Source organism: Calidris pugnax, unplaced genomic scaffold (genome assembly GCF_001431845.1).
Source record: "Calidris pugnax isolate Ruff unplaced genomic scaffold, ASM143184v1 scaffold341, whole genome shotgun sequence".
NCBI classification, from domain to species: domain Eukaryota; kingdom Metazoa; phylum Chordata; class Aves; order Charadriiformes; family Scolopacidae; genus Calidris; species Calidris pugnax.
The window spans coordinates 805,580-815,949 of NW_015091149.1; the positions used below are offsets into that span (position 1 = coordinate 805,580).

At 50.6% G+C, this 10,370-nt stretch overlaps 2 protein-coding genes across 2 annotated transcripts; one reads left to right on the top strand and one right to left on the bottom strand.

The window, feature by feature from the left end:
• Window positions 1–12: 12 nt before the first annotated feature.
• On the top strand, window positions 13–6,178 carry KLHL11 (kelch like family member 11). Its single transcript, XM_014959150.1, has 2 exons — window positions 13–485; window positions 575–6,178. The coding sequence occupies exons 1-2, from the start codon at window positions 13–15 to the stop codon at window positions 2,169–2,171; spliced, it is 2,070 nt and encodes a 689-aa protein (XP_014814636.1). The 3' UTR covers window positions 2,172–6,178.
• A 185-nt stretch (window positions 6,179–6,363) lies between these two features.
• LOC106898074 (kelch-like protein 10) lies at window positions 6,364–10,055 on the bottom strand. Its single transcript, XM_014959151.1, has 5 exons — window positions 9,901–10,055; window positions 9,005–9,494; window positions 7,945–8,550; window positions 7,461–7,610; window positions 6,364–6,735 (listed from the first exon to the last, which is right to left on the bottom strand). Exons 1-5 carry the CDS (start codon window positions 10,044–10,046, stop codon window positions 6,364–6,366), a joined length of 1,764 nt encoding a protein of 587 aa, XP_014814637.1. The 5' UTR covers window positions 10,047–10,055.
• Between the last annotated feature and the right edge of the window lie 315 nt (window positions 10,056–10,370).

Sequence of the window (10,370 nt, forward strand, 5' to 3'; positions counted from 1 at the left end):
CCGCCCCCCGCCATGTCGGACAAGATGGCGGCGGCCGCGGCCTCCCCTCAGCCCCAGCCGGGCCCGGGCCCCCCGGCGGCGGAGGCGGAGGGCGGGGGCCCGCGCGGCGGCGGGGCGGACGAGGAGGCGGAGGCGGAGGAGTTCGGGTGCCCGGCGCACTGCTCCGACCTGGCCTGGCGGCAGAACGAGCAGCGCCGCCACGGCCTCTATTGCGACATCACTTTGGCCTTCGGGGGCGGGCGGCCCGGGGCGGCTCGCGAGTACCGGGCTCACCGCTCCGTCCTGGCCGCCGCCACCGAGTACTTCACGCCGCTGTTCTCGGGGGGCTTCGCCGAGTCGCGCTCGGACCGCGTGGAGCTGCAGAAGTGGAATTCGGAGGGCGGCCCCGACCCCGACACGGTGGAGGCCGTGGTGGGCTTCATGTACACCGGCACCATCCGCGTGAGCCCCGGCAACGTCCATGAGGTGCTGGAGATGGCGGACAGGTGAGCGGGGCCCGGGCCCGGGGGGGTGGCCAGCACCGGGCCGGCGGCAAGCAGGGCCCCCCCATCACCCCTCTTGGTTTGTTCTGCAGGTTTCTGCTGACCCGCTTAAAGGAGTTCTGCGGAGAGTTCCTGAAGAAGAAGCTCAACCTCTCCAACTGCGTGGCGGTGCACAGCTTGGCCCACATGTACTCCTTGAACCAGCTGGCCCTCAAAGCCCAGGACATGATCCGGAGGAACTTCCACAAAGTTATCCAGGATGAGGAGTTCTACACTCTGCCCTTCCACCTCATCAGGGACTGGCTTTCAGACTCGGAGATCACAGTAGACTCTGAAGAAATCCTCTTTGAGACTGTCTTGAAGTGGGTGCAGAAGAAACCCGAGGAAAGAGAGAGGTACTTTGAAGATCTCTTTAAACTGCTTAGATTGTCTCAGATGAAACCCACTTACCTTACCCGCCACGTCAAATCAGAGAGGCTGGTGTCGAGTAACGAAGCCTGTGTGAAATTAGTGTCTGAAGCCGTGGAGAGTCACGCCTTGCGCTCGGAGAACTTGCAGTCTGGCAACCTACAACATTCCGCTTGTCCGGTAGCGCTGTTACCGCGTTTCGGACAAAACATGGACGTCATTATGGTGATTGGTGGTGTGTCGGAGGGAGGAGATTACTTAAGCGAGTGCGTAGGGTATTTCATCGATGAAGATAGGTGGGTAAACTTACCACACATACACAACCATCTCGATGGGCACGCGGTTGCCGTGACAGAATCTTATGTTTATGTGGCTGGCTCCATGGAACCAGGCTTTGCCAAGACTGTAGAAAGGTACAATCCGAACAGGAATATTTGGGAGCAAGTTTCAAATCTAATAACCAGAAAGCATTCTTTTGGCCTTACTGAAGTGAAAGGAAATTTGTACAGTATTGGCGGACATGGCAATTTCAGTCCTGGCTTTAAAGATGTGGCCATTTATAATCCCGAGCAAGATAAATGGCTTAACCTGGAGTCAGCACCAAAGATTCTTCGTGATGTCAAAGCTGTTTCTGTTGAAGACCGGTTTGTTTATGTTGCTGCTCGTACCCCGGTCGACAGCGATAGCGAAGATGGCTTGAGGGCGGTTATTATCAGATACGATACTGAAACAAGGCAGTGGCAGGACGTGGAGTCTCTGCCGCTCGTTGATAATTATTGCTCGTTTCAGATGTCTGTCGCTAACACAAACTTTTACCATACAGCATCGTGCTGCCCCAAGAGTTACCCCATAGATAACGAGGAAGCTAAAAGAAAGATCTCTGGGAGGGCCTCCGATGAAATACTGGAAAGCTTGCCCCCGGAGGTTCTTAGCATTGAAGGAGCAGCTATTTGTTATTATAAAGATGATGTTTTCATCATCGGGGGGTGGAAGAACAGCGATGATATTGACAAGCAATACAGGAAGGAGGCCTATCGTTACTGCGCTGAGAGAAAGCGCTGGATGCTCCTGCCTCCGATGCCCCAGCCTCGCTGCAGGGCGACAGCCTGCCACGTGAGAATCCCCTTCAGGTGCTTGCAGGGAACACAGAGATACCCCATGCCGCAAAACTTGATGTGGCAAAAAGATAGAATAAGGCAAATGCAGGAAAGGCAGATGCAGGAAATGCACCGACACTCCCTGAGCTTAAGGAGAATGCCCCGCTCGCAGATTGAGTGCTAGTTTCTGGAATATCACTCCTCCCGAGGAATCTGGGAAATAAATACTGTGCTAAACCATTTTGTTAGGCTTAATGTGTCTTTATAAGACATGAGGGTTTTGATTTGGTGTGTAAAACCAGCATCCTTTATGTATTGAAGATTAAGAAGCTCAGAAATTGAGGGTGGATGGGAATTGGGAAACTACGTGAATCCAATCCGATGTTATTTACTGGTGCCCAGGGAAAAGCTGTAGCCTGTAACGGGCTGTGAAGTATCTCCAGGAACGTTGAGTCTGTTATTTCTCTCTTCAGATCTTTGTTTTCAAGGATTCCTGTAGAAATGCTCTAACAGTTCTATTTTGAAAATCAAAGATCTCTATCTTAATAATTTAGTGGTTACATTTGTGTGTGCTTGAAAGCACCTGTTTTATTTGCACTTATATATTGACATTCCTTTGATTCTCTACTCAGTGACTAAACTTCACATCTAGTTGGTGTTAGTGTACTTGGCTTTCCCAAGCTGGAGGCAAGTGCAATAGTTATAACTATATCTGAAAACAAAAGCACAATCTTTCTTTATAAAATTACTTCAGGATGTTTCTACGTGTATTAAATATTTTGTATCTGTATGGTCTAGAAAGGCTGCGGAGTTTGTTTATAAATGGGAGATTGGCAGAGCCTCAGACACTTGCTAAAACAGAGAACTTGAGGCAGTAGATTTTTTTTCAGTTACATCTGAAGATGCTCTGAGTTTGTCTTTGACAGCTTCATGAGAAACTTGGGTCAACAATCAGCCTGATAAAAGGAGTGCAAACCAGCCAAGTAGCCACCCCCCAGCATGGACTGCTCATTTCTGTCCATGTGGGTTGGTGAGAATGAAGATTCTTTCACAGTAATAGATTGGAATCTGAGCTATTTGTATATCCTTTCCCAAGTGTTGCACGTGTTTTAATTCTGATGAAAAAGCACTGAGAAGAGCCCCCATGAGCTTGTTTCCAGCCTGTCTTTGACAATCAGTACCCTTTGCCTTCAGTATTCCTTCCCCAGAACCTCCCAGCAGGTCTCCTGCCAAGCTCCCCGGCAAATCGGCCCTTGGAGTTCCTCTTGGAGTGAGGTGGTTGAGTTTTCGTAGTCTCTGAATATCTTAATTTCCCCACTCACTGTGGCAGTAAGATTAAAGCTGATTCAAATACCTTTTGGCATTTTGAGGTGGTTTTATATAAATCAGTGCCCTGTTGGCTCTGGTTTGCTTTACTGCTCTACTCCCAGGGAACAGAACATGGAATATTATTCCCTTTGGAGTATCACTGCCTCTTGGTTAACAGTCCCTCTGAGCACTCCTCCCCCCTGGGCTGAGGAGCTCCAGGATGGTCTAGGTTAATTCAGTGTATCCTTCCTACCTCCTCTTCTTCCCCGTCCTTCCCTTCATTGGAATGTTTCAGGATTTCACAGGCAGCCTAACTCAGGATCCCAGGGAAGGGCAGGGAACAGTAACCAGGGTGTTCCAGACTTGGTGTAGCCAGACACTGTTGGAGAATCTGTTGACTGTCTTTGGTTCATATGATGATTTGCTGGTGGTTTTGATGTGAGCAGCTTCTTTGCAAAAGAACTTCTAAACAGTTTGGTTTCTTTGTTTTGTTTTTTAATTGTTTAGCTTACTGAGCTGATACTTCTCATTTTCCCATTCAGCAGGCAGCCTAGATCCTGTCTGAAACACCGGGTAAGTCTCTCAACCACAGTGTGTGAAGGTTTCTCTGATGTGTATAGCCCTTAACGCTCCACTTTGCAGTTCACTTACCACTTTTGATATCCATTATGTTGTCTTTGTGTAATAGAATAATCTAGCCTTATTTCAAACAAATGCACACACACCCTGGAAATCTGAAATCAGTTTAGTCTCAATTGGCTCATCTGTGGTAGCCGTGTTGTATTTTATTTGCCCGTTGGATTGTTAGGGCAGATTAAATTGTAAGGTGCTGGCCTGATGCAAGAGAGGAAATAGGTAAGTTCAGGTTTCAGGCTGATGTCCAGAAGTGGCTGTTACAAACCAGTGCCTGCAGGCCTGGAACTGAGGGGTTAATCAGTGGAGTTTGGTCCATGAATTCTTGCAGATTTGGCTGGAGTGGTTTGAGAATTACTGCCCCTCCAGCAGGGTTTGTGAGTAGAAGTGTGAAAACACCTCACGGCTTTAGTACTGGATCCATTGATATAACTTAGATCTGTGGGAGCTGGTTTTAAGATACTTTTACCAGATTCTGCCCAGAAGAGTTTACATGCTCCACCCCCTGACTTTCCTGTAGGGATGTAATGGGCTGTGAAAAAGCCCTTTTGTAGTCTGTCAACAAAATGGACCATTTGTAGGGAGAAACAGAAAGATTATTACTTCAATTGGAATAGTTTGGTGTGTGGCAACACGCGACAAAGTTAGATGCAAGAGCAAACTGCTCACAGTCTTTCTTTTTTTGAAGCAAAATTGATCCTGCACTTGCCGTGGGGACTTCAGGCTGCCCTAGGAGCTGTGCAGCTCATAAAACATTCCACTCAAAGGCAGTGCCAGCACAGTGTAGGGTCCAGAGTGCCCGTCGGGAATGCCAGCCGTGGTCCTGTGTGTGGTGCACGATACCTCCGCCCGCTCCGGTTGCATGGGGAGTGATGGGCACTGGGAATGGCACCAGTTTGCTCTAACCTTTGCTATGCCGAGTCTGTGGAGTTGTTAAGTCGTTTGGGGTTATTTTAGCCTTGACTTGAAGTGGACCAATTGCATTGCACATGGATTTTTAACTGACAAGTCTTAACCGTCTGTCGTATCACCTGTAGGTGTTTGGAAGAATTGCTTTAATTCTGGCTGTAATTTATCCTGCAGACCTGTGAATGGGGTACCACATCCCCTGGTGGCCCTTGACTGCCGTAGCTTGCTGAATGTTTATCAAATGATGCTCTAAAAAAAAAAACCCTGGGAATTCTTTCAGTACATTTCTAATGGCTTTTTCAATGTCAGTAGGATCCTGGTGTGTACTCAGTTCGGTGTCAGCAGGCCGACTCCTGGCCTTCCTCCTGTAAAAGAGCATCAGCTGGAGATTTTCCTCTGCCTGCTGACAGTCGTACCTCTATCCCGGTACAGAATACGTGCCACAAAATGCATGTTTCGTGTCCTATCTTTCTCCTCATAGTGCTGGTGGGGTAGGACACATCCTGCCCCACGCTTGGTGGTCACCAGATCCATTTCCAGATGCCACACGTGGACGTCAGGTTTTATAACTCCCTGAATACTCTGGTGTGTGCTGGGCTTGTGTGTCTTATTAACGAGACTTCCTCTTGCACAGAGCAGGGTGCCACTCCAGAAATGAGGACAGCATGCCAGCTTTGTAGCATGTGTTATGAATGACTGTGCCGAGCATTCTGCTCTACGAGTTCAATATCATTTTTCTCCATTACAGAAAGTGTTAAATCAGAAGTATATTAAAGTATTCCTCCCGTGGGGGAATAGGCTGAGCACCACTGGCAAACCCAGTCACAAAGAGTTGCAACTTTTTACTTTTTTTTTTTTTTTTTAAAGAACCTTATAACGGTTATGCTGTAACATTCAGTGGGCTTAAACAAGCAAGCTTAAAATAAATGGATTTATTTTCAGCTCTGCTCACATTACGTGCGGGTATAAATCCTATCTCTGATCTGACAGCCCGCCCAGAACTCTGCTCAAACGGGTGCTCCTGGGAATCTAATCTGTTGCTGGTGTGAATGCAAAGTGCAGATCTAACGAGATGTGTGGGGCCTATTAAGAGTCAGATACTCCTTGTGGGTCCATGTCACTGCAGGGCACGGCGGTAGCAATCCCTGGGGCTGGTGCCAGAGGCTCCAGCAGATTGCCCAGAGAAGCAGCACTCCTGGAGCTGCTCCCAGTGAGGTCCAGTAGGATGTGTGTAGAGGCCATTGGAAACAAACCCTACTGTAATGTTCTTTACCTTCAGTACACTGTATTAAAGTTTATTGTAGTAAGTGAATGGATGAAAATAAACTTTTTATTTCTCTAGCATTCTGCTGTCCGTTGCTTTCTGAAGTTGCTACGTAGGCTGTGGCTGATGGGCACGTTCTGTGGTGCCCTGGAAGGCAAGGGTTCAGAACTAATTTTGGGCTCTATCAATCGGTTTTGGTTTTTGAATAAGTGACATTCACTTGTTGCTCAAGTGGAACTGTTTATTAGCTCGGTGGAACTGTTCATACAGGCAGGCTGCTTGTGGAGGAAATGGCCCCTACTTCCTTTGAGGAGTTGTCCATGTAGTAGTCCCGTCTGGCCACGTACTCCCTGACGTTGGCCAGAGCTGGCACCACACAGCAGCTCAGAGCACTGCGGTTGATGCTCATGTCCTGAAGATCGTTCCACGCATTCTCTTCTTCCTCAAAACCTTCCACAAAGGAAGTCGTGGTAAAGCCGTTAAAGCCACCAACCACAACCAGGACATCATCCACCACTTCAATGCCAAAGTTGCTGCGAGGACTGAGCATGCTGGGGACGCTGCGCCACGTGTTGGCCAGGGGGTTGTACGCTTCTGCGCTGCGAAGGCGGTTGACTCCATCGAATCCTCCCACCTGGAATGGCAAAGGTACAGAGCTGAAATGGGCCTTTCCTCACCAGAACCATTGGGTGCACAGGTCAAGGAGGGTGTAGGAGGTGGGGTTCTGTCTCTTCTCCCAAGGAAGAGGTGATGGGACAAGAGGAAATGGCCTCTAGTTGTTCCAGGGGAGGTTTAGGATGAATATGAAGAAAAATGTTGACACTGAAAGGGTTATGAAGGCTGAAATGGGCCTTTCCTCACCAGAACCATTGGGTGCACAGGTCAAGGAGGGTGTAGGAGGTGGGGTTCTGTCTCTTCTCCCAAGGAAGAGGTGATGGGACAAGAGGAAATGGCCTCTAGTTGTTCCAGGGGAGGTTTAGGATGAATATGAAGAAAAATGTTGACACTGAAAGGGTTATGAAGCCTCGGAAGAGGCTGCCCAGGGCAGTGGTGGAGTCTCCATCCCTGGAGGGATTTCAAAGTTGGGCAGACGTGGTGCTTAGAGATGGGGGTAAGTGATGGATTTTGTCAGTGTTGGGTTGATGGTTGGACTCAATGAGCTGAGAGGCCCCTCCAACCAAGGTGATTCTAGGATTGTAGAAGTCAAATGGTGACTGGTTGTAAGATGTCTCTTTGCTGTAGCTGCTTAACAATTATCCAGAGATTTTCCATAACCCAAAATCTGAGAAATGCCCATTGTCCAAAGGAAGGACTAAGGTGCTGGGCAGTGTTAGGGCGGAGGTGCCAGCGCTCCCTTACCGCATACACTTGGTTCCTGTAGGCAATGACTCCTACTCCGCTTCTTCTGCTGCTCATGGGGGCAATCAAGGTCCATTGGTGGGTGGTGGCATCGTACGCTTCAGCTGTGATCAAGCATTCGGTCCCGTTGAACCCTCCACAGATATAGACCTGTTCCCAGGAGGAGCAAAGGGTGAGCAGGGCAGTGATATCCTTGGGGGAGAACACGTTGTGGAGGTAATGAATGGTCTGGCTGGATTTTGGGAGGGTTGGTTGGTTTGTTGGGGATTTTGGGGGGTTTTACCACTTTTCTCTCTAGATAACAACCGGGGAGTGGTAGCTGTTTCTCCCTGGCTGAGGTCCATGAGAGTCCCTGCCTGGGGCCGTGCCACGGGACAGGATGGGCGCTGGCTGGCTGGGTCCTGCTGCACACTGGTGAGTGTTTGGTTCCTCGTCCTGCTCCCCAGCCTCCAGCCTCCCCCGCTTTCCATAACCTCCTGTTTACCTTTCCATGCAGCGTGGTCGCACTCGCGTCGCTTCTCTGCTCGTGCATGGGGGCAATCAGCGTCCACTGGTTGGTCTCGGGCTGGTACCGCTCCGCGGTGTTGAGGCGTGTGTGTCCATCAAAGCCCCCCATGGCGTAGAGGAAGTTGTTGAGGACGGCGACGCTGACGTAGCAGCGCCGGGAGTGCATGGGGGCCACCTGCTGCCACGTTTTCTTCAGCGGGTCAAAGCGCTTGACGCTGCTGAAATAATCCGAGCTGTCAAATCCTCCGACGACGTAGATGAAGCCTTTGAAGTAAGCTGTGCCGTGGTAGGCGAGGGTTCTTTCTTGCTCGCAGGTGACGTTCACCCACTGGTCTGCCCGGGAATCGTAGGTCTCGATGGTGTTGGTTGGGCTGCCCCCACTCCAGCCTCCGATGGCAAACAAGATGGTGCTGGGCAAGCGAGGCCGAGTGAGTTCGGAGGAGGATGGGCTTTGCATATCGAGGTTGTACATCTCTGTCAGGGCATTTCTGATGAGACCTTTGCAATCCTCATTGTCCCTCACGTAGTCGTGCATTTTGACGTTCTTCATGAAGTATTCTACGTCCATCAGCGCCAGTCGAACCTGACAAATGCAAAAAGGAGGTTGTAGAGAGGTGGGTGTTGGCCTCTTCTCCCAAGTGAATAATGAAAGGACCAGAGGAAATGGTCTGAAGTTGCAACAGGGGAGGTTTAGATTAAATATTAGGAAGAATTACTTTACTGAAAGAGTGGTCAGGTACTGGAGCAGCCTCCCCAGGGAGGTGGTTGAGTCACCATCCCTGGAGGTTTTTAAGAAACGCGTAGGTGTGCACTTCAGGGCATGCTCTGGTGGCCGAGATTGTAGGGTATTTTTGTGTGTGTATGATTGGACTCGGTAATTTCATATGTCCTTTCCAACCATGACAATTCTGTGATTAGTGGAGATGATTTATACCCTAGTATCTTTTGTGGAAGGCTCCGATGCCAAGTGGCTTTGCCTTCAGGCTGGAGGGTTGTCCATAGCTCAGAGAGAACCCAAGGGCTGGGACAGCACCCACCTTGCCCAGCAGGACCCCAATGTGCTGCCTTCGGTTCCACGGGGAGTGATCAATCCATTTCAGAATGGCCTCGAACGCTGCCTGTTCCCGTTTCACATTGAGCTCGTCCTTCTCCAAGATGTGTCTGAACTCATCAACGGAGAGGTCTAGAAACTCTGTGGAGAGCTTGGTCACGTCCTCAAAGTGATAGAGGAGGAACATGAGGGCTGCTTCCCGCAGGTCGGAGCAGTAGCAATAATCTGCGAGTCTGTAAATGCCAATACAATTTTCCGGGCACATCTGGGACTTCAAGAACTCGCAGCAGAGTCTGACGATGCCCATGACGTTGAACTGGTCGGCTGCGACCAGCAAACTTTGCACGTTGTCCACAGTGATGGGCACCGTCCTGATGTAGGCGTACTCGATGATGAGCCGCATCATTTCCGGAGAAGTGCCCTCGATTTTATAGACTCTTCTCTCCACGTTGCTCCAGTTGCTGGCAAACAGAGCCCTGGAAAACACCGAGACATGTTGGGGAGAAAAGCAGCTTCCTTCCCCGGGGAACCAAGTTGGGCTGTGGACAGAGAGGCGCTGGACCAGTGACCACCTTGCTTCACCGAGGCCACCAGAGCGGTGGTGTGTGGGGCAGGAACAGCTCTGGCCCATGGCCCACGAGCCCGGCTGGCCACGCTCCATCCCTGCACCACCTCTGCAGGTTCTACAGACCCCACTGCCAGCATTGCTGTGAGATCCTGGGTTATAGATGAACTGTGGTGCCCAGGCAGGTACCAGGACTGTGTGGATCTGCTGGAGGAGAGTTTTGGGGCTGAGGGAAGCGCTGGAGATACACTAAGGCAGCACGACACAGCCCATGGAATGCCGTTTGTCCCTGTCCCCTCTTGTTTTGAGCAACCAACCTGAAGTAGTGACTGCAACTACAGAGGATGTTCTTGTGGGCATTGAATTCCACCCCATCCACGCTGATGGTCACGTCACAGAGTTTTCCTTCCAGGCGAAGCTCGTTGAAGACGCCACAAGCCATAGCACTCATCTTCCTCTCCATGTCGGAGGATGAAGAGCCGGGGGAGCCGAGCTGTCACCCGTCTCGAGGCTCGAGGCAGTGGAAGGTGCTTCTCCCGGAGGAGCCACAGGGCTTTGTCCTTGCCCTCCGCCATCGTCTGGGAAACCCTGCCTGTCTGGTGGTTCTGGAATCTGCCCCATAATGAACTCACAGACGTGGGGGGACGTGGGAGCGGCCGTGAGACCCTCCAGAGGCGATGGGCTCCCGGTCCTCGCTCCATGGCTGCCCTCAGCCTCGCGTTCCCCACATCCCGGAGTCTGCTGGCCCCTGTCCCTCCACCCTGGTGATGGCTGCTCTGGGCAAACC